Source organism: Oncorhynchus mykiss, chromosome 5, assembly GCF_013265735.2.
Source record: "Oncorhynchus mykiss isolate Arlee chromosome 5, USDA_OmykA_1.1, whole genome shotgun sequence".
Lineage (NCBI taxonomy): Eukaryota > Metazoa > Chordata > Actinopteri > Salmoniformes > Salmonidae > Oncorhynchus > Oncorhynchus mykiss.
In genome coordinates, this window is record NC_048569.1 from 58,311,775 (window position 1) to 58,339,665 (window position 27,891).

At 43.7% G+C, this 27,891-nt stretch overlaps 1 protein-coding gene across 4 annotated transcripts in view; it reads left to right on the plus strand.

Moving 5' to 3' along the window:
• Nucleotides 1-557: 557 nt before the first annotated feature.
• LOC110524143 (cAMP-specific 3',5'-cyclic phosphodiesterase 4D) overlaps nt 558-27,891 on the plus strand; it is a 57,759-nt gene continuing 30,425 nt past the window's right edge. Inside the window, exons 1-6 of one of the 4 annotated variants that reach the window (XM_036977957.1) lie at nt 561-1,627; nt 21,922-22,113; nt 22,514-22,555; nt 23,151-23,187; nt 24,306-24,435; nt 26,059-26,171. In XM_036977957.1, coding sequence (XP_036833852.1) covers nt 1,497-1,627; nt 21,922-22,113; nt 22,514-22,555; nt 23,151-23,187; nt 24,306-24,435; nt 26,059-26,171 — 645 coding nt within the window. In that variant the 5' untranslated portion in view covers nt 561-1,496. Of the gene's footprint in view, nt 1,628-15,301; nt 16,577-21,921; nt 22,114-22,513; nt 22,556-23,150; nt 23,188-24,305; nt 24,436-26,058; nt 26,172-27,891 lie in introns of those variants that run through there. The other 3 variants (XM_036977958.1, XM_021603511.2, XM_021603512.2) reach the window with 3 other exon arrangements.

Sequence of the window (27,891 nt, forward strand, 5' to 3'; positions counted from 1 at the left end):
CCCTCCAACATGTCTGCCAACATGCCACCCCGGGCTCTGTGCCCTCTTCCCCAGTATACAAATATCTACCCCTGATTTCATTAGTAACGCTTTGTGAGCTCATGGGCCGTTTCAGTCCACTGCTTTCTCTGACCTTATTGATCTGGGCTCTGGCTCTAGGTCTGGGCAGATGACTTTTGGAGATTTTCTTGTCTGGGATCAGGTGAAGACTGTCATGTAGTAAACATGCTAAAACAGGAGTGGGTGATCTCCGATGGTGAGGGCTGATATGGGTGCAGGATTTTTCCCCAGACAAGTAGTAACACACCCCATACTACTAATCTCAACGAATCATTGTCTTCCATTCAGGCTTTTGTCAGTAGAAACTGTTCTCCGTTTTATTGTGACACACTTCAATGTGTTACTGTTTTTCTCTCTTGAAAAAAGGACAGAAGTCTAAGCAATGTCATGTGAGAGTTGATATATTAATATGTCTTGATGCACATATTTCAGGTATTTATGGTATTTAGATGTATGGTATATAGCATATAGAGCATATAAAGAGTTAAACCTGGAGATACTGAGAGGGTAGGAGCCATGCTGCCTCTGAGACCGCCCCTGTTTTTTCTGACCTCACAGTTCAACTGGCATACACATACACAGGAAGGGAACACTAGCACAGGCACACAGACACATGATATAGCGAGACTTGCACACAAACAGACACTTATTGAGTTTTCAAGAGGGTCCATGTCTTCAGCTGTCAGAGGGAGTTGAGACTTAGAGGTGGAAGACTGGGTTTAGAAGAATTGCAGAGGAGAGAAAGACACTGATGAGGAGTGAGACAGAAAGGGGAGAGTGGGAGAGCTTTCTGATCGAGCCTTCATGTAGAGATTGTTCAAAAAGACAGTGAGAGCCAGACATAGGAATGGAAAGGAGAAAATCAAGCTAGTTGATCTGCATTTTGTTTATTTTGACCTTCATCTGGATAGAAAAGGAATTCCATATTGTCCATTTAAGGGAGCTTCACTCTTGCTTCTACAACTGTTGAACATGTGCTTGGTGACAAACTCAGCTCGTTCTGTCCCTCAACCACATCTAAGGATGTTACCCGGGAGAAAAAAAAAAAATTTTTGAAACACACAGCAGCTTTTCAAGAGGCTGATTTTTAAATGTTTTTGACAGGAATGTTGGTGGGAAATACCAAGGAGGATTTCCCTCAAAGCCTCAGACTTTCTCCCAGATTCTCGCAGGGATTGTCTTGCTGTTTTGGCTTTTCTTGTAATTGCGGCATCTTCGGTCCTCTCTGTTTGACATATCATTCATTTGAGCGGCAATGGGAACCAGGTGCGGCGTGAGGAAAGCAGCAGGGTCGCGCGAAAGGAGACGGACAAGAGCACTCTAATGTTCCCACCGTAGCTTTCAAAAGGAGAAGGAAACTAAGGAAAGCAGAGAAAAAAAGTAGAAAGTGGGGAAAAGAGGGAGCGAGAGGAGGAGTGAATAAAGGGGGGAGAAATATGAGTTTGCCAACAAACTGTGTGTTCATGGCCCCCACCACGGACCGGTCGTTCAAAGTGCGGAATGGGAATATCTGTGGATCCCCGTGCGCAGTCAACCGGCCCATTGACATTGTCCAGAAGCGCAGGCGGTAAATGCACCACCTTATTATTCCCTCTCACCTATTGTCCCAGATGCTGCATGTAATCATTTCCATGTAAAAAGACCAATGAAGACCAACGTGAGGTTTATAGGAGCATGTCAAATGAAAGATAAGAGTCTGTTTTTTTTTTAGAAATTAAGGCATATATCAATGTTTCAACCATGTTCTATCCTTAATATTAGGAATTAGCAGAGGCTTTTATATATGGTCAAACAGATAGAAGAGGGGCCTTAAAAACATCTTAAAAGGTATTATAAATACATCAAAACACAATAATGCTGAATTAAAGACCCCTGCCAACTAATATCAACACTTATATTTAGTTTTGGAGAGAAGACTTGCCTTGTTTAATTTTTTAGAAACATTGCCCTGTGCCTTGATATTCTGTTAGCAAAAACGCACATATCTTTAAGATATTTTCTAATTTCTCTCGTTCATCAGGAGGGAGGATAATGAAAGTTCACAGAAGTAAGTAAAGGTTGACCTAACAATTAGTTATTGTGTTTTTAGGGATATCTATTTGGTTTATAAATTAAGTTAAATTATGAATTATTAAATTAAAATGTGAAATTCCGTTACTAAACTGGTAATGGGATTTCAGAAAAATCTGTAATGGAATTACTGCAATTAAATTGGCTACAGTGGGAAATCATAGTAGGCACAAACCATCGTTGAGTCACCTGCTACAGTCCTCCCTTCCACTGGCATACTGGTACTGTATGTTCAGCTCATAACTGTTTTCTTTCTGTTTCTGTCATCTGGTGTTCAAAGCACTAAAGAACCACAACCCCCCCCCCCCCCTCTCTCTCTCGATCTGCCTCTCTCCTCTCTCGATCTGCCTCTCTCCTCTCTCTCTCGATCTGCCTCTCTCTCTCTCGATCTGCCTCTCTCCTCTCTCTCTCGATCTGCCTCTCTCTCTCTCGATCTGCCTCTCTCCTCTCTCTCTTCTCTCTCTCCAGTTAATGTCACCTCTCCCGGCTCTTACTCACACCCCTCTCTTTCCATTTACTGTAACCAGCATCCTTACCGACTGACACTGGACTTCCATGTTCATTGAAAAGTAGTTGAAATTTGGTCAGTCCGCCCTGGCCTTGATTCCTACATACACAGACGTTTTTTTCTTCCGTATTGTCCGGACTGGACCAGTTTTAATTTCAACATCTACAGAGGTTGATTTTTGGTCCGTTCCCGGACCAGCCTTGATAGGGCGCAAACATAGACCTCCATGATTTGGTCTTGTTTGGGGGCAAAGCTCATTAAAATAACAGCCATTGCATATAATAATACCCAAATATGCAAAGGAGGGTATTGCATATGTATACCTTTTGTACCTATTTAAGATACATCACCATGAAGAGAGTTACGTTCATATCCATAATTATGCATTTCTGGGTAGTACAGATCACGGTCACCTGATGAAATTCCGTTACCGCAATCCATTACCAAGTGTAAGTCCACTTCACTTACTGTAGTTCAATAACCAAAAGAGAACAGATGTAATGTCGTAGCTGACACCCCATTTTTCTTTTTTTAATCTTAATTCGGAGCAGATATTTAAGAGGTTTTGGAAAATGTGGTAACACATTAAAAATGAAATTCTGTTCCCAAACTTTGATCGGCACAATTCTTCCAGTAAATGTGTTTCTGTAAAATGTTCTGTTCAAATTGTTAAAAGTAGTCCTTATGGGTAGAGTTGTATGGTTTGTTAAACTTTGAAATCAATGGATTTTGTTTGGCATAAATTTAAAGTGAGTCTCAGCGCAATTCCTTTACCCTGGAATTGTCCATGTGTCTGTAATGAACATGATAGGAGACAGAGCTGGTTTCAAGTGCAGAGCGCAGCAGGTGTTTATTGGAAGGGACCATAGGAGGAGGTAGGGTCCAGGGGCAGGCAGAAGGTCATACACAGTAGGTCCAAAATGGCAACAGTACAGGCAAGGAATAGGCAAAAAAGAGTTGTGAGTGAGGCAGGCAAAAACTATCATACACGGGAGGAGTGAAGAACGGGGAAAAAAACAGCACTCCGAAAGAAGTGTGTCTCAACAAACAACACCCCCACAGTGATGGGGTGCAAGGAACTGAACGAAATAGTGTGGGATGATGACATGCAGGTGTGTGAACAGGTGATTAGAATTCCAGTAATTGGGATCTGGAGAGTGAGCTGGAAAAGTGGGCTGCGTTCCGGGGATCTAAATGTTTGAGAGTGTGAGTTGGACGCAGACTTTACAGTTTCATTTTCAGCACCCACACACATGTGTGCTTTTAGGCCAGTTTCACTTTAACACAGCTCTTTCATCCTATCTTGGTGTGGGTTTTGTGTCACCCTTTGTTACCACAAGCTATGCTTGAATCTTAGTAGTCGTGGGAGCTTTTTTGTTGTTGAAGTTTTTATGACTTTGTTCGGTATTAGGATGTTTCTCAGTTACGTAGCTGTGGATATAGCCATGACTGTGACTGGACTACGACTGTCAGGCTAGAATGATGTGGCCAGAGGGTTTCTTTTAATGAAGAACACATGGCTTCTCAGCACAGGTGAAATCAGAGGTCTTCTGGTCTGTGACAGACTTATTACCACTACTGGCATTCACACCACACACACACACGTTCACGTGTGGCTCACACCACACTCAACAGATGGCAATATGTGAAAGAGACCATTATGTTAGCTATATAGTTTGTACCCCATGGACTCTCGTTCACGTTAGTCTCAGTGCTCCAGTTTAAAGAAGCAAAATGGAAATAGGACTAATTCTGTATCTGACATTTGAAAACGCATGACGACAAACCTCTTCACCGCAGAAACAAAGTCTGTTTATAATGTCAGGCCCAAATGTTTAAAACACTTCAAAGGCAACGTCTAATGAACGTTGAGTCAGGCGTATTTATAGACCAGTGTGGTGGGCCGATGAATTGAACATATGCAACTAATAACACAGTAAAAATCTGTTTAGACAAAAACTATGTATACTGTATAATCTTCCAAATCCTCTAACTAGCCTCTCATCATTTTAGTTTCCGCTAATGCCAACAAGCAGCCCTCCTTCCAATGCTGTGCTTTTCAATATTAATGCTTTGGGCACAACTTGATTAAGCCATGAGTAGGAATATATTATTTATAGTTAATGCTGAGGAAGAGGTTGTTGTTCTGGCACCACACTGCCAGTTCTCTGACCTCCTCTATATAGGCTGTCTCATAGTTGTCGGTGATCAGGCCTACCACTGTTATGTTGTCAGCAATCTTAATGATGGTGTTGGAGTTGTGTTTGGCCACGCAGTCATGGGACAACAGGGAGTACAGGAGGGGAGTACACACCACTGAGGGGCCCCAGTGTTGAGGATCAGCGTGACAGACATGTTGTTGCCTACCCTTACCACCTGGGGGCGGGCCCATCAGGAAGTCCAGGATCCAGTTGCAAAGGGAGGTGTTTAGTCCCAGGGTCCTTAGCTTAGTGATGAGCTTCGTGGGCACTATGGTGTTGAATGTTGAGCTGTAGTCAATGAACAGCATTCTCACATAGGTGTTCCTTTTGTCCAGGAGGGATAGGGCAATGTGTGGAGTGCTATTGAGATTGCGCCATCTGTGGATCTGTTGGGGCGGTATACAAATTGGAGTGGGTCTAGGGTATCCGGAAGGATGTTGTTGTGAGCCATGACCAGCCTTTCAAAGCACTACATGGCTACCGACGTGAGTGCTACTGGGCGCTAATCATTGAGGCAGGTTACCTTGGCTTCCTTGGGCACAGGGACTATGGTGGTCTGCTTGAAACATGTTGGTATTACAGACTCTGTCAGGGAGAGGTTGAAAATTTCAGTGAAGACACTTGCCAGTTGGTCCGTGCATGCTTTGAGTACACGTCCTGGTAATGTGTCTGGCCCCGCAGCTTTGTGAATGTTGAACTGTTTAAAGGTCTTGCTCAGATCGGCTACTGAGAGTGTTATTACACAGTCATCCAGAACAGCTGGTGCTCTCGTGCATGCTTCAGTGTTGCTTGCCTCAAAGGGGCATAAAAGGCATTCAGCTCTTCTGGTAGGCTCGCGTCACTGGGAAGCTCGCGTCTGGCTTTCCCTTTGTAGTCTGTAATAGTTTTCAAGCACTGCCACATCCGACGAACTTCAGAGCCGGTGTAATTAGGATTCAACCTGAATCCTGTATTGACACTTTGCTTGTTTCATGGTTCGTTTGAGAGCATAGCGGGATCTCTTTCAAGCGTTCGAATTAGTGTCCCGCTCCTTGAAAGCGGCAGCTTTAGCCTTTAGCTCGATGTGGATGTTGCCTGTAATCCATGGCTTTTGGTTGGGATATGTACGTACAGTCACTGTGGGGATGACGTCGTCGATGCACTTATTGATGACTGAGGTGGTATACTCCTCAATGCCATTGGATGAATCCCGCAACATATTACAGTCTGTGTTAGCAAAACAGTCCTGTAGTGTAGCATCCGCATCATCTGACCACTTCCGTATTGAGCAAGTCACTGGTACTGCCTGCTTTAGTTTAAGCTTGTAAGCAGAAATGCGGAGGATAGAATTATGGTCAGATTTGCCGAATGGATGGCGGTGGAGAGCTTTGTATGCATCTCTGTGTGTGGAGTAAAGGTGGTCTAGAGTTTTTTTCCCTCTGGTTGCACGTGATATTCTGGTAAAAAAATGTGTTCAACTGATTTAAATTTGCCTGCATTAAAGTTCCCAGCCACCACTAGGAGTGCCTCTTCTGGATGAACATTTTATTGTATGCTTATGGCCTTATAGAGTTGGTTGAGAGCGGTCTTAGTGCCAGCATCGGTCTGTGGTAGTAAATAGACGGCTACGAATAATATAGATGAGAACTCTGTTGGTAGATAGTGTGGTCTACAGCTTATCATCAGGTACTCTACCTCAGGCGAGCAATACCTCGAGACTTCTATAGGGGCAGAATCGTAGGTTCATCAATTTTATTTTCCAATGATTGCATGTTAACCAGTAGAACGGATGGATTTAGGAGTTTACTCGCTCGCCTACGGATTCTCAGAAGGAAGCCCGACCTGCGCCCCCTTTTCCTCTGTCTTTTCTTCATGCAAACGACTGGGATTTGAGCCTGTTCCTGGGAAAGCAATATATCCTTCTCGTCGAACTCATTAAAGGAAAAAGTTTATTCCAGTTTGTGGTGAGTAATCGCTGTTCTAAGAGATGGTAGCAGCAACATTATGTACAAAATAATTTAAAATAAAAGTTACAAACAACGTAAAAAAAACTAACAAAATAGCACAGTTGGTTAGGAGCATGTAAAACGTCAGCCATCCTCTTCATACTACCATCGTATTATGGCGCCAAAGAGGATCATTGCTAGACATTTTCAAGTCTTGACATAGATTTTCAAGCTGATTTAAGTCAAAACTGTAACTAGGCCACTCAGGAAGTGGTACAAGCGGGATGGATGTTTTGGAATATTTTTTATTCTGTACAGGTTCCCTTCTTTTCCCTCTATCAATTAGGTTAGTATTGTGGAGTAACTACAATGTTGTTGATCCATTCTCAGTTTTCTCCCATCACAGTCATTAACCTCTGTAACTGTTTTAGTCACTATTGACCTGATGGTGAAATCCCTGAGTGGTTTCCTTCCTCTCCGGCAACTGAGTTAGGAAGGACTCCTGCATCTTTGTAGTGACTGGGTATATTAATACACCATCCAAAGTATAATTCATTATTTCACCATGCTCAAAGGGATATTCAATGTCTTTTAAAAAAAACATTTTTTACCCAACTACCAATAGTGATCCTTCTTTGCGAGGCATTGGAAAACCTACTTAGTCTTTGTGGTTGAATCTGTGTTTGAAATGTACTGCTCGACTGAGAGACCTTACAGATAATTGTAAGTGTGGGGTACAGAGATGAGGTAGTCATTCAAAATAATGTTAATTAAAAAATATTGTTGTACACACCGTGAGTCCATGCAACTTATTATTTGACTTGTTAAGCAAAATTTTACTCCTGAACTTTTTTATGCTTGCCGTAACAAAGGGGTTGAATACTTATTGACTCAAAATGTTTCAGCTTTTCATTTTTTTATCATTAGTACAAATTTTGAAAAACATAATTCCCCTTTGACTTTATGGGGTATTGTGTGCAGGCCAGTGACAAAAAAAATCTCAATTGAATCCATTTTAAATGCAGGCTGTAAAACAACAACATTTGGAAAAAGTCGAGGGGTGTGAATACTATCTTTCAATGCCATTCCCTCTATATCTTCTTGACTACTCAGTCAAAACCAATACCTTAGCTTTTAGGACGAGACAAACACTTGCATCAAAATGTCTGAATTTCCAAGAAGATATTGAGTTTTCTGTTGTTCCCCTGTACAGTCATTGTTTTGTTGAGTACATTTGACTCATCCAAGCTACCTGCTTACTGGTTTGGACAGAATGTGTTGACGTCACCAGTTCCGTTTTGCATAACAATAACAAATTTGGTAGCAAACAATGCCCCATGCTGACTGGGTTAAAACCTGTGGAGTGGTCTTATCTGGTGTCCATCAAGCCCCACTGTGCTAGTTTATCTGCACAGCCTTGCTCCAACGACTCAGAAACCACTGGTGACGTCAACGCACACCCACTCTCAGACGCCTCAACCTCTGTGGTCAATGACTTGGGGCCTCTGGCACAGATAGGGAGACAAGTAGGACTGTGAGAAAGTGTGTGCATGCTTGTGTGTTGATGTGTGTGTGTGCGGATGTGCTTGTTTGAGAATATAACAACACACACAAGCCACCGCAGCCTAGCCTCTCTGTCTACACTTTTTGCCCAAACTCTCAACACTGTCACCAACAATAATATTCTCTCTAAACTGCGCGCCTGCGCAGCCGCACACCTACTCCAGGACTGCCGCCCAGAAGAAATGCCATGCCGCGCGGAGACACTAGAGATTTAACTTCACTGAGTTCGCCCCATTAGTTTGCACTATATTGATCAACGTTTTTACCGTGATCGAATCAACATTATATCAGCCACTTTTCAATGCAACAAGCCAAAACAAATCTAACTTTGCAAGATTTAGTCTGTTATTTTGTTGTACGCAGAGCCAGAGCGCAACGGAGTATAATTCTATTGGCGGGTGTAGCCCACGAGCGGTCTTTCAATCACCCGCGAGTGAATGCGCTTTTCAGATCAGAGCCGCACGTGTGGACATTTGTTGATATTCTTTGCTAGATAGCGAGTTATTAGCCCAGTTATAGATAAGTATAGGCCAGCAATGGAGAGTTACTGCTTCATACAAGAGCACAAAACGTGTAGGCTACATTTCAAGCTCGTTGAAAAGCCAGTCAGGTAAAAAGCTTGTGTCTTAATTAAGGGGCAGTGTAGTATTTTGAGACAGGGGTGAATATGCACATAAGCCAATACGAAGAGGGGTAGCCTACATTGTCTAATTCGCTGTATGGTAAAAAATAATACATAAAAAAATATAACACTATACAATGCAATTTACAGTCACCTATATGGCCCATGGTGTTACAGACCAAGTAAAAAATCATTAGTCAAGCCCTTCATAATGTAAAAACGTTTCTAAAAGTCCCATGCAATGTAGGCCTGCATTGAACACCACATATACTGTAGGCTATTTCATAGAAATCAAAAGCTATTTCCGTGTGAAAATGTTATGTGATTTGCTCCATTGGTTTTGTTGGTAAGCCTACATTATGCTTAAATAGCCACAATAGCCTATTGGCTACTGTCTAAAACTGTAATGGTACAGCCTCAATGTTCACTGTAAACGTGCTCTGGAAGTTGTACAAAATTCTTACAACATTCAAGTTTCCACTCACAAGACCAACAATTTGCTCAGGGCCCCAAAAATTTGAGGGTCTCATCAAACAAACATTCTCACAGAAAGGGGACAGACAATTCTATGTTTCCTTCCTAAGAGACGCCAGGCACATGTGACAAGTGGACATCATGCCCAGTGTGCCTCAGTCTTCCTTTTCTTGGCTGCGAAGTCTTAATGTGAAAAGGAAGTGGAGGAACCTGCCTCACACCAGGGCTCAATCACTTGTTTATTGAAAGGCACCTATTAAAGCCATATGAGTCTTGTTAGAGGAGAGCACCCCTGCTCCCCTGAGCTTGTTTGTTCCATGGAGAGCCCTGCTCTGAGTCCTGCTCTGCCCGTTGAGCGCTCATGTTCCATGGCCCGCCTGCCTAATTGTGGCCGCTCGGGGGTAGATGCAAAGGGGGTCGATGCAAAGAGCCAAATCAAGACCTGGCCCGCTGGGGCCCTAATCAGACTCAGCTGGCAGGACGCAGAGGGTGTGTGTTTGTGGATGGTGTGTGGGGGGAAGGGAGGTTGTGTGTGTGTGTGTCTATTCTGAGTACATGGTTGGGGGGTTTACTCATCAATATAACTTGTGGGAAGAGGGCTGCAGGTTTCTGATAGGGCTTAATTCGTTTATGACCTGAGCAGTCTAACCCATGTATCATCCCTTAACCATTCAGCACAAGTTAATGGCAATCACCTCATCCTTACACGGTGTGCCATTAGATTAAGAGTTTCCATGTTAGTGCTAATCAGTTCCCCACGTACCGTACCCAACATAATCAATAAGATGAGTCAGGCCTACTTACACTACATGACAAAAGTATGTGGACACCTGCTCGTCGAACATCTCATTCCAAAATAATAGGCATTAATATGGAGTTGGTCCCTCTTTGCTGCTATAACAGCCTTCACTATTCTGGGAAGGCTTTCCACTAGATGTTGTAACGTTGCTGCTGGAATTTGCGTTCATTCAGCCACAAGAGCATTAGTGAGGTCAGGCACTGATGTTGAGCGATTAGGCCTGGCTGGCAGTCGGCGTTCCAATTCATCCCAAAGGTGTTTGATGGGGTTGAGCTCTGTGCAGGCCAGTCAAGTTCTTCCACACTGATCTTGACAAACCATTTCTGTATGGACCTCGCTTTGTGCATGGGGGAATTGTCATGCTGAACCAGGAAAAGGCCTTCCCTAAACTGTTGCCACAAAGTTGGAAGCACAGAATTGCTTAGAATGACATTGTATACTGCAGCATTAAGATTTCCCTTCACTGGAACTAAGGGGCCTAGCCTGAACCATGAAAAACAGCCCTAGACCATTATTCCTCCTCCATTAAACTTTACAGTTAGCACTATGCAGCGTTGTCCTGGTATCCGGCAAACTCAGATACGTCCGTCGGACTGCTAGATGGTGAAGCGTGATTCATCACTCCAGAGAACACGTTTCCACTGTTCCAGAGTCCAATGGCGGGGAGCTTTAAACCACTCCAGCCGACGCTTGGCATTACGCATGGTGATCTTCGGCTTGTGTGCTGCTGCTCGGCCATGGAAATCCATTTCATGAAGCTCCCGACGAGCAGTTCTTGTTCTGACGTTGCTTCCAGAGGCAGTTTGGAATTCGGTAGCGAATGTGGCAACCGAGGACAGACGATTTTTACTCGCTACATGCTTGAGCACTCGGCAGCCCCGTTCTGTGTGCTTCTGTAGCCTACCACTTCGCGGCTGAGCCATTGTTGCTCCTAGACATTTCCACTTCACACTATCAACAAGTACAGTTGACCAGGGCAGACATTTGACGAACTGACTTGTTGGAAAGCTGGCATCCTATGACGGTGCCACGTTGAAAGTCACTGAGCTCTTTAGTAAGGCCATTCTACTGCTAATGTTTTTCTATGGAGATTGCATGACTGTGTGCTCGATTTTATACACCTGTCAGCAATGGGTGTGTGTGCAATAGCCAAATCAACTAATTTGAAGGGGTGTCCACATACTTGTATACAGTTGAAGTCAGAAGTTTACATACACCTAAGCCAAATACATTTAAACTCAGTTTTTCACAATTCCTGACATTTAATCCTAGTAAAAAAATAGGTCAGTTAGGGTCACCACTTTATTTTAAGAATGTGAAATGTCAGAATTATAGTAGAGAGAAAGATTTATTTCAGCTTTTATTTCTTTAATCACATTCCCAGTGGGTCAGAAGTTTACATACACTCAATTAGTATTTGGTAGCATTGACTTCAAATTGCTTAACTTGGGTCAAACATTTCGGGTAGCCTTCCACAAGCTTCCCACAATAATTTTGGTGAATTTTGGCCCATTCCTCCTGACAAAGCTGGTGTAACTGAGTCAGGTTTGTAGGCCTTGCTCGCACACGCCAACACATTTTCTATAGGATTGAGGTCAAGGTTTTGTGATGGCCACTCCAGTATCTTGACTTTGTTGTCCTTAAGCCATTTTGCCACAACTTTGGAAGAATGCTTGGGGTCATTGTCCATTTGGAAGTTCCATTTGCAACCAAGCTTTAACTTCCTCACTGATATCTTGATGTTGCTTCAATATATCAACATATTTTTCCTTGCTCATGATGCCATCTACAGTGCCTTGCGAAAGTATTCGGCCCCCTTGAACTTTGCGACCTTTTGCCACATTTCAGGCTTCAAACATAAAGATATGAAACTATATTTTTTTTGTGAAGAATCAACAACAAGTGGGACACAATCATGAAGTGGAACGACATTTATTGGATATTTCAAACTTTTTTAACAAATCAAAAACTGAAAAATTGGGCGTGCAAAATTATTCAGACCCTTTACTTTCAGTGCAGCAAACTCTCTCCAGAAGTTCAGTGAGGATCTCTGAATGATCCAATGTTGACCTAAATAACTAATGATGATAAATACAATCCACCTGTGTGTAATCAAGTCTCCGTATAAATGCACCTGCACTGTGATAGTCTCAGAGGTCTGTTAAAAGCGCAGAGAGCATCATGAAGAACAAGGAACACACCAGGCAGGTCCGAGATACTGTTGTGAAGAAGTTTAAAGCCGGATTTGGATACAAAAAGATTTCCCAAGCTTTAAACATCCCAAGGAGCACTGTGCAAGCGATAATATTGAAATGGAAGGAGTATCGGACCACTGCAAATCTACCAAGACCTGGCCGTCCCTCTAAACTTTCAGCTCATACAAGGAGAAGACTGATCAGAGATGCAGCCAAGAGGCCCATGATCACTCTGGATGAACTGCAGAGATCTACAGCTGAGGTGGGAGACTCTGTCCATAGGACAACAATCAGTCGTATATTGCACAAATCTGGCCTTTATGGAAGAGTGGCAAGAAGAAAGCCATTTCTTAAAGATATCCATAAAAAGTGTTGTTTAAAGTTTGCCACAAGCCACCTGGGAGACACACCAAACATGTGGAAGAAGGTGCTCTGGTCAGATGAAACCAAAATTGAACTTTTTGGCAACAATGCAAGACGTTATGTTTGGCGTAAAAGCAACACAGCTGAACACACCATCCCCACTGTCAAACATGGTGGTGGCAGCATCATGGTTTGGGCCTGCTTTTCTTCAGCAGGGACAGGGAAGATGGTTAAAATTGATGGGAAGATGGATGGAGCCAAATACAGGACCATTCTGGAAGAAAACCTGATGGAGTCTGCAAAAGACCTGAGACTGGGACGGAGATTTGTCTTCCAACAAGACAATGATCCAAAACATAAAGCAAAATCTACAATGGAATGGTTCAAAAATAAACATATCCAGGTGTTAGAATGGCCAAGTCAAAGTCCAGACCTGAATCCAATCGAGAATCTGTGGAAAGAACTGAAAACTGCTGTTCACAAATGCTCTCCATCCAACCTCACTGAGCTCAAGCTGTTTTGCAAGGAGGAATGGGAAAACATTTCAGTCTCTCGATGTGCAAAACTGATAGAGACATACCCCAAGCGACTTACAGCTGTAATCGCAACAAAAGGTGGCACTACAAAGTATTAACTTAAGGGGGCTGAATAATTTTGCACGCCCAATTTTTCAGTTTTTGATATGTTAAAAAACTTTGAAATATCCAATAAATGTCGTTCCACTTCATGATTGTGTCCCACTTGTTGTTGATTCTTCACAAAAAAATACAGTTTTATATCTTTATGTTTGAAGCCTGAAATGTGGCAAAAGGTCGCAAAGTTCAAGGGGGCCGAATACTTTCGCAAGGCACTGTATTTGTGAAGTGCACCAGTCCCTCCTGCAGCAAAGAACACACAAAACATGATTCTGCCACCCCGTGCTTCACGGTTGGGATGGTGTTCTTCGGCTTGCAAGCATCCCCCTTTTTCCTCCAAACATGACGATTGTCATTATGACAAACAGTTTTTGTTTCATCAGACCAGGGGACATTTCTCCAAAAAGTATGATTTTTGTCCCCATGTGCAGTTGCAAATCATAGTCTGGCGTTTTTATGGCGGTTTTAGAGCAGTGGCTTCTTCCTTGCTGAGCGGCCGTTCAGGTTATGTCGATATAGGATTCGTTTTCGTTTTACTGTGGCTATAGATACTTTTGTACCGGTTTCCTCCAGCATCTTCTTTGCTGTTGTTCTGGGATTGATTTGCACTTTTCGCACCAAAGTACGTTCATCTCTAGGAGACAGAACGTGTCTCCTTCCTGAGCGGTATGATGGCTGCGTGGTCCCATGGTGTTTATACTTACGTACTATTGTTTGTACAGATGAGCGTGGTACCTTCAGGCATTTGGAAATTGCTCCCAAGGATGAACCAGACTTGTAGAGGTCTACAATTGTTTTTCTGAGGTCTTGGCTGATTTCTTTAGATTTTTCCAAGATGTCAAGCAAATAAGCACTGAGTTTGAAGGTAGGCCTTGAAATACATCCACAGGGTCCCCTCCAATTGACTCAAATTATCTCAATTAGCCTATCAGAAGCTTTGAAAGCCATGACATCATTTTCTGGAATTTTCCAAGCTGTTTAAAAGCGCAGTCTACTTAGTGTGTCTAAACTTCTGACCCACTGGAATTGTGATACAGTGAATTATAAGTTAAATAATCTGTCTGTAAACAATTGTTGGAAAAATGACTTGTGTTATGCACAAACCGACTTGCCAAAACTATAGTTTGTTAACGAGAAATTTGTGGAGTGGTTGAAAAACTAGTTTTAAAGACTCCAAACTAAGTGTATGTAAACTTCCGACTTCAACTATATATAGTGTATGTAGTCAACAAAGTCCTATCCCTGTAGCTGAAACCCTTTCAGATTGGCCAAGACCATAAGCACTTGGTTCAGGTCCATTTCAACACATTGAAATATCCTATTTCCAATTGGAAAAGGTATCTGACTACATCGTCAACCCGTACTACCCCCGAAGTGTGTGTGCTGTATCTTAGTGGGTGTCTAAATGTGCCTATGAGCAGCTGGCCTGCTCTCTGGCTTACATCTGTGGCTATATACATGACGACTCATCCAGATGTGATTGACGTCAGTCTCACGACATACAAGCCACCTTCAAACGGGAGTCCCCGCTTACAGACAGGACACACACACACTCTCTCCCTTTGATGTGGGAGCAGAGATCAGAGCCTCCCTGCCTTGGCTCTCCACCCCACCCCTCCCTCTCTCCCTCCCTCCTTTAACCAAATGTTTACCGCTCCTGTTTTTTTCCCCTCATATGCCTCCGTGCAGCCAATGCCACACCCTTCATTTTTTTCCTTTCTTAATTTTCTTTTACAAGGGAGTGTTTTTTCCACACAACATATTATCAACATTCCTCCCATAGACTGCAAAGACAGGGAAATCACTTTCAAGAAACAACTATTTGTATTTTCTCTCATGGCCAGCGCTTTCACTTCCACTGATGACATCACCGTCTGTCAAACTTTGTGTCATTCACACGGAGAGCTTGACAGATAAATACTTGTCTTTTGCCTGATGAGCTTTTAATGAACTTCCATTTTCCTCCAAGAATGGCTGAATATCTCTCGCCGATCCAGTTTGTTCTTGATTTTAATGCACCTTGTTTGGACTGTGAGGTAGCAACAGTGTGATTTTTCCCTTTCCATTGGGAAAGAGCATGTTGATCCCATTCTAAGAGGACAGTAATGAAACACGGGAGAGAAAGAAGAGGGTCATACCACAGAGGTCAAGCCAGGGCTGGTCTCCTCTGACGGAGAGATTTGAGAGGACTAGCACTAGCTAATTGCTAACAGATACCCAGCACACAAGCAGAGTCCTACCAGCTAAAGTTCCATACTGTAATACCCACCTGTAGAGATAGGGGAAAGGGCTCATGCTGGAATACCACTTTTTTCACTTTTTATGCCTTCTTGACTCCTCGCCTAGGTCATGGGATTGAGCAGAGCTGATGGTATCATAGTAAGTAGTCATGAGTTGCAGGTTGGCAATGTCCCAATGAGTAATGTTTGTGTCATAGCAAATGAAAGCAGATGGTAATACAGATGGGTGGTGGTTTGGGTGAGTTACTGCCATAGAAGAGCACTTCAAAACCAAGAGAAAAGCACTTCAGGTAAATGCAAGTCTTTTAAAGAGCTTGGACTTCAATTTTCAGAGAAGTTTCTTTCAACTGTCAACATTTGAGGGGGGTTATTTCCTCTCCAAAAGCACAAGAGTCCACGAGAGGCAGGGGTGAAAGTGAGTCCACGAGAGGCAGGGGTGAAAGTGAGTCCACGAGAGGCAGGGGTGAAAGTGAGTCCACGAGAGGCAAGGGTGAAAGTGAGTCCACGAGAGGCAGGGGTGAAAGTGAGTCCACGAGAGGCAGGGGTGAAAGTGAGTCCACGAGTGGCAGGGGTGAAAGTGAGTCCACGAGTGGCAGGGGTGAAAGTGAGGCCACGAGAGGCAGGGGTTAAAGTGAGGCCACGAGAAGTAGGTTCCACACTAGATGTGAGTGGATTGAGCTGTGTAGCCATTGGGTTGTAGCACTCTCTTGACAGGCCTGAGCAGGGCCCACCACAGTAGCTTATCTACCGCTCCCAGTCGTCTGTCACAAGCGCCTCTGACGTCACGGCCCCGGCCAGAGTATATGGGTATACGGACGGTGGCATTCTGGAGCCGTTGTGGTGCTCATCTGATACATGGCTGCTTGTGTGTTACCACAGGACCACTGCTGGATAGGATAGGATCCTCCAGTTCCCCCTGGAGTAAGTGAATCCAAAGCGTGTGAGTGGGTGTGTTTGTGGGAGGTGGGTGGGTGATACTGTATGGGTATGGGTGGTATGTGTGTGTATTTATTTGTATCTGTTATATCGGTTACTTCTACACTCTCACTCTTCATGTATACATCCTGTAGATTTTTGAAGCGGTTTTAATAGCTGAAGTTTTTTTTACCTCTGATTCTTGTTGGCTGGGACAGAGGCTTGTTCCGGTAAGAGTTCAGCCACAGTGCGGAACAGTATAGTCAGTTGGCGGTGAACAAAAGCAAAGAAGGACTATCTTTTGGCTTTGCTTTGGAGATCTTTCCAAAAGTTTCTCAGTTCCTTTAGTTCTTAACATTTCACTTTATTTATGATGTATGTGAGACGATATGTGTTCTATTATCTTATTGGCTCAAGTGGTACATTCAACTTTTGTTCAGCTGTGCCACACCAATTTACCAGGCCAAACATTCCCTTTTTTAAACCGCTAAATGTCATAAACTCACATATTTGTCATATTAGCTTAATCTGCTTATATGGATTACACTGTTTATAAAAAATGATGATTATTATTAAAAAAACATATCATTCTTAATCCATTTGGTCAAGCCAGTTAAAGTCCCGAAGTATTGTGCATGTTTATGGAGGGTGGAACGTGTCTGTGTTCAGAACTTCAGAACTGCTTGTTACCAGTTAAGTTGGGTCTCTCTTACCCTGTTGACAGCGAGTCAAGTTGTGGTGTTTGGAGAGTCGCTCAGAGAGAAAATAAATATCCACAGACGGCTCTCTGATGACTCCATGTCTGTTCTCGGGCAACAACTTCTCTTCAAGGGCTATTTTTAGAAAACATATGCTCATGGCTGTATCTTATGTTGCTGGATACAGAACGTTTTTCCCTTTTGGTCAACTTGTATGAATTGATACACGGTGAATGTATTATGTTGTGGGGTTAAATTTTGTTCGGCTGTTGAGATGATAAATAACGTGTATAACATGTTTATCAGTATCCAGAAATGACTTATAAACACCAGAAGCTAGACTAGATAAGAGAAGAATAGTCAGTAACCTATCTAAAAGACCTTTGGCTAGACCCGGTACAAAAGTATACAGGGCAAAGAGGTTTATATAGCCTCATTTACACGTTAACCATGGAGTTTGTGTTCAAAAGTTGAGTGTTTGACATAGGTTTAATAGGAAGTGTTGAAATTGTTTACTCTAGACTGGCACATGGGACCTCAAATAAAAAGTAAGTTTTGTGCCAGTGCTCTGTCTTCATACGTAAGCTGTGTTTAGATGTGCAGTTTCAAATGCATCATTTTTTTCTTGTTTTTGGTGGTGCACCGCGTTGTTTTGCTACGGGTGTCAGGTCGCGCACAATGGGGTGAGAGGTGCAACACTAACATCCCCCTTTCCCAAACCAGGTGCCCCCCCCCCCCAGTACAAAGCTTACGCATCACCAGGAACACACACACCAAAAAAAGGTCCACTCCTCTGTTTTCCAACATTCTCTGCCTCCACTTCCTTCTTTCCTGGCGTGTAAGGGCTGCGGGAACTTCCCCGAGACAAGCACACACACTTTGATTGTCATAGGTCGGCGAGGCCCCCGGAGCTGGTTCTCACGCCACTCAGAAAGAAAACAGAAAGGGGATTGGACTTTTTATTAGCTAAAAGCGGTATTTGGGGAACGACCTTAATGTCCATTCTTCCTTTGTCTGAATGACACAGACCTGAAGGCTCCTTTGAGTTTCCTCTGAATCACTAGTCACTAGTAACCCCTACCTCCTTGTACAAATTACCTCGACTAACCTGTAACCCCTGTATATAGCCTCGTTATTGTTATTTTATTGTGTTACTTCTTCTTATTTTTTTGTTTATTTGGTATACATTGTCTTAACTCTTTCTTGAACTGCACTGTTGGTTAAGGGCTTGTAAGTAAGAATTTCAAGGTAAGGTCAACACTTGTTGTATTCAGCGCATGTGACAAATAAAGTTTGATTTAATTTGAATCATGAGGGGGGCTTATCCTTTTATCCAGGAACTAATGGATTTGCTCTTTTTCCCACATTTGAAGAGGAAAGAAAACATGGAGGATTATCTTTGTGTTTGTGGAGATCAGATGACGTTTCGATATCACCGTTCCGGTTCAGTATAAGATAGTCATTTAGTGATTAGTCTGCACCAAATGTTTGTGTGTGTGCGTGTGTATATGTGCCAGTGGTCTCCTCGGGAGACACCCCAGAAGGGTGCGTGCCACAGTGGGATACAGGGAGGCCTGTCTCCCACGAGTTCTGACGGTAGTCCAGACTCAAAGAGAAGGGAGAGGAGACACTGATTGACGTCAGAGCCTGAGAACAATGACAACACCAAGGTCACTATCGACTAGAACATCACCATAATAAAAGATGATTGATTCGAAGGTTTATTCAGTGGAATGGCACAATTGGTTTAATGCTTGTGTGATACATGATACATATCCTCCATGTTGAGTGTAGTGTCTGTGTAACATCAGATTTTTTATTATACTTTTTTGGGTCATTTACATGTTATACAAATTTACAGTAGCAAACACACTTATCCAGAGCAATTAGGGTTAAGTACCTTGCTCAAGGGCAGATTTCACCTAGTTAGCTTGTGGATTCGAACCAGCAACCTTTCAGTTACTTGCCCAACCTCTTAACCTCTAGGCTACCACCCAATCCACATTGAGGCAAAAACTTCATCTTACCTGTTCTCTGGCTGACATTTAAGATGCATGTACTTTAAACAGTGGTCGAATTATAGAGACACTGGTGTGCTGGGGAACATGCACTGACTGGCACAGTGATGAGTTATATTTCTGTCTCCAGTAGATGGTGCTACCTGACACTCAGAAGCCCATTCTGTTTCCTGTATTTTTTATTTAACCTTTATTTAACTAGGCAAGTCAGTTAAGAACCTTTTTTTTTTTTTTTTTACAATGATGGCCTACCCCAGCCAAACCCTCCCCTGACAATTGTGCACCGCCTTATGTCACTCCCGATCACAGCTGGTTGTGATACAGCCCGGGATCGAACCAGGGTCTGCAGTGATGCCTCTAGAGCTGAGATGCAGTGCCTTAGACCGCTGCGCCACTCGGGAGCCCAGTAGAGGGAACTAACAGTATGAATACCACTGTTTATGGACACTTGTCCTCCCACTCAGTCTGATAATCCCAGGTTTTTCCTAGTGGCATTTCTTGAACTTTGCCCAGGTGGTTTTCTTGGGAAAATATGCGCCTTCATCTACCGCACTGTATTGCTTCTGGAAATAGAAGTGAGTGGGAACGTTGTTGAGAAGAAAAGCCGCCTGCAGCTGGGAAGGAGATCGCCACAGTCCATAAGTGTACTCTGATATCTCCAAGCCTCAGGCTCTGATAGTTTACTCAAACATTAACATTTCATGTGAATGACGTGGATTTCAGTTCTAATGGGCGAGTTTTGTTTCACGTGTGAGTGTTTTTGGGGGTTAATTCAGTTATTTTGGATAGAGCTATTCATAGCTGCTGATGCCATTGGCCCCACCCTCAGAGATGGCCCAAATCGCTCCGAGGGGACGGACGCATCTTTGAAAATTAGATGAAGGGAAGGGTGAGAAAAAGGGAGGGAAGGGAGGAGGAGAGGTGGGGTAATAAGGCAAGCCCCTCCCCCTGGGGCTCTCCCCACCAGTCAGGGAGGAAAGGGAGGAGGAGAGGTTGGGTAATAAGGCAAGCCCTGGCACTGATGCTTTTATACTGCAGCTCCTCCCCCGTGGCACCTCCTCACCAATCAGGTGGAGCTTGTTAAAACGCTGCATTGAGCCGTCGAAATGCAAACCTATCTTTCACTCTCTCTTTCTGTTGCTCTCCCTCTCATTGTTTCTGATTAATGATGTCAGTCACTGCCCGAGTATGGTGCAGGTTTGTTTTTAAATGTTAATTTAGGCAAAATACGGAGCCTCGATGTATTTAGGGTGCATACGTCACAACACAACACACCCCATACCGAGGCATGCAGGTTTGACTGCTGTTGTGAGAGGAGTGAAATGCACTCGTACATCCACAGGTGGTTGTTGCAGGTGCCTCAGAGACATTCAGAAATAGTTTTACTCAAAAGAAATTCGCACACCACACAGTGCTGGCAAATAATAACTTGTTTGTGGAAATCATGACAACAAAAAAATCTGCAGCACTTTCTATTCGCTATGTGTTGAACTTGAAGTCGATTGAAAGGGTATGTACCGTATTGGGTGAGGGTTTCAGCCTAACGTAATTATATGAGACTCCAGCCAGGGGGGGGGGGCATGCCGTATGTTTAAGGCTATGTATAGCCCTCTCGCATGTACCTCCATCAATGACAGAGGGCTATTCTTAGAACCACTCTCTCCAACTCCACCTCAGCCTGACCTTGCAGCTGCCGCCTGTATACCGTGGCACCGCCCCCTGGATCAAACTCCGCTTCTGGAGTTGGATTGGACAAAGGAGAGTCACACAGGTCAGACGCACGGTCACGTATTCCTACCAAAGAGCCTAAAGGAGGAGGTTATTGTAGTATTAGAACTTTGTAAGCATTCACCTGCCGACTGCGGTATCTGTAAAGTCCCTGTTGTATTGGATATACTTTGCTCATGCAGAGCCTGTGGTTGATTGGTAACAATTCCGGCTCTTGACACATACTGTAGCTTAGATTACTTCCTTCCAGAGACTTTGGTTCAATCCCCACATCCAGCATTCCCGCTGTATCTCCCACTTGCCGTTCTCCCCCTCCGATCTCCTAACTGAACGTCTAATTGCATTCTCAAAACATGAAAAGGAGAGAGAGGAGTTCCACTGTCCCATCAAACAGTCAGCCCTATTATGAGATTGGATGACTATGGACTGATCACCCTGACATTTTGGGGTCAGGGTCTGGCTGCAGAGGTGGAGAGGTGCCAGCGGCGCCATTTGTTTTAGTGCCACCCAGGACCCTGACAGAGGCGGAAGACTTTGGCACTCTGCTGACGTACGTGGTGAAGTCAGTGCTGACACTAGCGTGATTATGTTCAAATAAATGGTGTGGGGGTTGTAGGGAATGGCTGCTGCTCTAGGCCTGCTATCACTAGGTCAGCTCTTTTCTATTCTCAATATACTGTGTATTAGCTATGAGGCAGGCAGAGATTGGTCAGTGGTGTTTTTGACGACGATAACTACAATGATGATTTCGGATTGAAGATTCACACATTTTGTCAGACTTCCATACCTCTGTCATCACACTGGACAGAATAAAGGAAGGGACAATGACATCTTGTCTTCCTGCTCCGCTGCTCCAGACACCTATTCACATGAATCTTCCCTTCTCTTTCTCATCTCTCACCCTAAGTTTTGATGTGGAGAATGGGCTGCCGGTGGGACGCAGCCCTCTGGACCCCCAGGCCAGCCCCAGCTCCGGCCTGGTCCTGCAGGCCAACTACCCCCACAGCCAGCGCCGCGAGTCCTTCCTCTACCGCTCCGACTCCGACTTCGACCTCTCACCAAAAGCCATGTCCCGCAACTCCTCCATGGCCAGTGAGCTGTAAGTACCATTGGACCAAAGTGATGCATGACCCTCCTAACCTTACCCCTTCTCCAGGGACTTCTCTCTCTCTCTCTCTCTCTCGCTCTCGCTCTCGCTCTCGCTCTCGCGCTCTTTCTGAATAGTTTTTTCTGACCTTTCTGTCTCTCTTTTTGCCGTTGTTGCTCCCCCCCCCCCCCCCCAACCTTGATGTTTCACTAACCAATACATGTCTACTCTCTTATATTTATACTGTCATAGCTAACCCTTCAACTATGATTCCCACAGAGGTCCCTAAAAACGTAACCTTCCTGTCTCATATTGTTGATGTTTGTTTCTGGAGATCGGAGGCCATGTCACAGTCTGTTTACCCATGTCAAGTCTAGCTTAGTCACTGGACTCTCGCTCTATGTATTTAAAGGGAAGAGGGCTTGAAGCACTGGGAAGTCGGTTGGCTGCCGCGGTGAGAGATGCGTGTGACACATTTTTTCTATTGAACTTCCCCTTTAAGGACCCACTGCGTTTTTAGGTTTCAGACACTTCCTGCCCTCACAAACCCCTTAACCCCTCCACACACCCCCACCCACCTCCTGCCCCAACACATAACCTTTAACCCCCCCAGCCCATACACACACACATGCACGCATCCCTCACCCCCTTTTCCTCCCGAACCATCCCAAAAGAAAAACCCCACAGGCCTTGCATCTGAGTTGAGCCTGCTGCTGTTTTGGTGCTGCATGGATAGCCTGAGGCCTACAATCTTAACAGAAAGGCTCGACCACAAGACCACACATTATGTCCATGATAATATATAAAGCACAATTTCAAAGGATTTTTCCCACAGTTCTCACAGTCAGTTGTGTGCATGTCACTTGTTTCCTCTCCATGTGTCCAATGTGTTAACTGATACAGGATACAGTATATGGGTGTTCAGGCTGCATCTAGGACGCCCATTGCTTAACACTCAGAGCGTACCAGATGGTGATATTCTGTTCTTCACCTATTTGTTGAAGATGTAGTATCTAACCCAGTGTTTTTGTTTTCTTCTGTCCGTTTAGACATGGAGAAGACATGATTGTGACACCATTTGCACAGGTCAGTGCTATGTTCATGCGTTTTCGCTTTAAGTGCATGGTAATATTGTGTGCAGTACAGTGAGCCAGCCTTTATGTACTTCTTGCGTGGAAAATCATATGATGCACAGTGCTGTCTTGGTGGTGTTTTAAGTGGTAGGGCGCCATTCATTACACACAAACACACACACATGAAATACTTTATTTGAATCCACAAAGCACATTACAGTCGGGAAGGATTCAAACATTTCAAAGGTCTGAACACACTGTGACGACATCTGTGTGCCAGCGATACTCTTCCAACCCAGACCAGCGGCTTTTGCTGCAATAACCCGTCTGCACGTAGTGCGTGTCATTGTGTGTCACAACTCAACTAGGGTTACAAAACAAGTGAGGAGTCCAATATTGACATGCGTCGTAAGCAGAGCCGGACAGATGTAAAATCTTCAAGGGGTGACATTTTGAACTCGGAGCAGTCTTGAGTTGCAACATGAAGGCACACAAAGTCCCTGAGACAGGTGTTTAGGGATGTTTTGTACCCCTGTGCATTTCAGTGTTTCACTAGAGCTCACGTGTGTGATAGGTGTATAATACCTGAGTGGCGGCAGGTAGCCTAGCGGTAAAGAGTGTTGGGCCAGTAACGGAAAGGTTGCTGGTTTGAATCCCCAAGCTGACTAGGTGAAAAAGCTGTCGATGTGCCCTTGAGCAAGGCACATAACCCTAATTTCTCCTGTAAGTCGCTTCGGATAAGAGCGTCTGGTAAATTACTAAAATGTACAATTATGTACGACCTGCACATGCCAAAGACAGAGCCATTAGCCTGGTCCCAGTACTTTTTGTGCAGTATAGCCAACTGGCCATTGTCACGATAGGTGCAGGCTATACAGCCCAAACAGATCTGGCATCAGGCTACAGAGCCATAGGCAGAGTTTGATCAACTACCCTCAATGTTGGCATCAAAATTACAAAACCGTAACATTCTGATTTTCATTTGATTGTCTTGGGACAGACATAGCTCCCATTAAAAATCGAAAAAAACGCAAATGAAATCTTATGTTTTAGGAAATCCGGATATTGTGCGTAGAATATCATGGACATAATGCATCATACCACTAAATCAGTCTCCCCCCCTCTCTTTAGGTGCTCGCCAGTCTCCGAACAGTCAGAAGCAACTTTGCCGTCATAACTCATCTGCAGGATCGGCCCAACAGGCGGCCGTCAGGCAGCAACACTCCCTCAATGCCTACTCATACCAATCCAAGCATACCAGGTCAGTAGGTTATGCATCTGATTTTACCTCTTACATTACTTCACAACAATTGGTTTTGTTGTTCCCTAGTGTCTGCTGCACTCTGTGAAAATAGTAAGTTCACAAGAACTGAAAATACAGCTTGCCCTACGATCTAACCGTAAGATTGTTTTGATGTTACTGCCTTAATTGCAAGTATTGCGTATCTGTCAGCTTTACGTTGGTAAGGGCAGTGCAGTGAGAATGAAAAGATGTAAAGAGACATACAGAATAAAATATCTGTCTCTATATCCATCCTTTTGGGGGGGGGGGGCTATCCAAAATGTCATAGCTCGATACAAGTACTCAGGAGGACATTTGTCGTATTTGAAGCTGCCATGGTTTGAGAATTAGTTTTCACTGATAACAAACCAGAGAAAATATGCAATAGATGTCTAGACAATGAATTGTATAGTCTCTGGTTTGAGATAGAGCCTTACAGTCTGATGCCAGATAACTGAACACAGGGGTCAGGGCCTCAGTCTGTGGGACTAGGGTAAAATAAAGAGAAAGTGATCATAGCCGTGGGAAGTAGGGGTGCTAAGGGTGCTGCAGCACCCCCTGAAAAATCTGATGAATAAAAAAAAATATTAACATTTGAAGTAAATGTTTTTTTCACATCAGTAGTACACTGGGCATTTACTACTCCTGTATTAGCGGACCGATATAGACGTCTGTAGCGGGCAAAACATGTTTTTAAGATAATTAAGAAAGGTATCTTGTAGGGGTCAACAGTTAAAATTGTAAGAGTTGTTGCCCTGTCCTTTTCTCTGTGATCATCATTCTAATGGAATCCAGAAAGAACAAAACCCTGTCCTCAAACCATTACATCAAAAGATGCAAAGTTATGGGAAATGACCCAAAACATCCACATCAAATTACATTTCTTGATCAAATAACATGGAAAACAATCCCTTTTTGTTCAGTATTAATTGCATTACTGTATTGTACATATGCTGGTCATCTAGGTTTGTACCTGTAGACTTTCCCTCACCATGATGAAAAACAATGTACAATACAGTAATTGAGTACATTGAGGCATCAAGTGGTTTGTGATGATGTGGCTCAGTTGGTAGAGCATGGCGCTTGGAACAGTAGGGTTTGGGGTTCGATTCCCACGGGGGGACCAATACGAAAAAGTATGAAAATGTATGCACTCACTACTGTAAATTGCTCTGGATAAGAGTGTCTACTAAAATGGAAAAGGAACGAATATACCATTTCAGTTTCCACATAGAAATAATTTGGATTTGCAAAGTGCTGTATTTCAAGAAACTGTAAAACATAAGCTATATGAAGCAGGTATTATCAGATTAACTGTTTTCTACAGATAATTATCAGACTCTAATTACAAATGCTGGTAAACACTGAAATACAATACATTTAGTTTACAAAAAATTAACAAAAGTACCTCACTGGACCTTCACTAGTCCTGTATTAGCGGACGATATAGATGTCTTTGCACCCCCCCCCCCCCCCCCTTGTTTGAGGGTTTGGACATGAACCAAAGGATCTGGGGCTCAGTCTAGACTAGGGCCTGGATGGGGTGGTCTCTGGTGGTCTCTCTCAGGGCTTTAACAGCATAATGACCTTTGACCCCCTCAGAGGAGCCCTACCAGAAGCTGGCCATAGAGACACTGGAGGAGCTGGACTGGTGTCTGGACCAGCTGGAGACCCTGCAGACCCGTCACTCAGTCAGCGAGATGGCTTCCAACAAGGTGAGCTGTGTTGCATTTGAACTGAGCCTCATCTACAGTAACAACCTGGGAATGATTGCTTTAAAGCAGTGGTATTCAAACTTTTTCAGCAGGGACCCCATTTTTTTCCCCCAAGAATTTCTCGTGAACCCACCCCACCCCAAATCTGATGACACAACCGTAAAATTGGTCAATTTAGATTTTTACATCAACAAATAACCTTCAATTCATTGCATTTGAATCTCTTGTCAAAATGGAAATAAACCAATAAATACATTTTTACTCAATAATTATTTTATTTTTTCTCAAATTATCTTTCTCAAAAACATTTGTATATTACCCCATACAATAACGTGACCCCACTGCACTTCCCCCGTGAACCCACTTAAGGTCGCGAACCCAACTTTGAATACCATTGCCACAGCACCTTTCATCTCCCTCATAAGTATCTCATTGCCATGTGTTCATGTCGATCACATGTCTTATGTTTAAGATTTACAAAGTGATGTTATTCTTTACCTGTACAGTATATTAGATTGGAGAATTGAGTTCCTGGTGTAGCATATGCTGCTTTCCTTGATGCATCAGGACAGTGGTTGATTGAAGTGATATGATGCTTTTGTTCGCTATGCCATCTCAATAGCTTTTGAAAATGGCACAGTATACAGTGCATTCGTAAAGTATTCAGACCCCTTGACTTTTTCCACATTTTGTTACATTAGTTGGATGGAACTATTATTTTTCCTCATCAATCTACACACAATACACCATAATGACAAAGCGAAAACAGGTCTTTAGAATTTTTGCAAATATATTAAAAATAAAGGTATTCAAACCCTTTGCTATGAGAATCGAAATTGAGCTCAGGTGCATCCTGTTTCCATTGATCATCCTTGAGATGTTCTACAACTTGAGGTCCCACAGTTGACAGTGCATGTCAGAGCAAAAATCAAGCCATGAGGTCGAAGGAATTGTCCTAGCAGCTCCGAGACAGGATTGTGTCGAAGCAGAGATCTTGGGAATGGTACCAAAACATTTCTGAAGCATTGAAGGTCCTCAAGAACACAGTGGCCTCCATTTTTAAATGGAAGAAGTTTGGAACCACCAATACTCTTCCTAGAGCTGTCCCCATAGCCAAACTGAGCTCAGGGAGGTGACCAAGAGCCCGATGGTCACTCTGACAGAGCTCCAGATTTCTTCTGTGGAGATGGGAGAACCCTCCAGAAGGACAACCATCTCTGCAGCACTACACCAATCAGACTTTTATGGTAGAGTGGCGAAACGGAAGCCACTCCTCAGTAAAAGGCACATCACAGCCCTCTTGGAGCCAAAAGGCACCTAAAGGACTCAGACCATGAAAAACAAGATTATCTGGTCTGATGAAACCAAGATTGAACTCTTTGGCCTGAATGCCAAGCGTCATGTCTGGAGGAAACCTGGCACCATCCCTACAGTGAATCATGGTGGTGGCAGCATCTTGCTGTGGGGATGTTTTTCCGTGGCAGGGACTGGGAGACTAGTCAGGATGGAGGAAAAGATGAACGGAGCAAAGTACTGAGATATCCTTGATGAAAACCTGCTCCAAAGCTCTGACTGGGGCGAAGGTTCACCTTCTAACAGGACAACGACCCTAAGCACACAGCCAAGACAACACTGGAGTGGCTTTGGGACAAGTCTCTGAATGTCCTTGAGTGGCCCAGCCAGAGCCCGAACTTGAACCCGATCTAACATCTCAGTATAG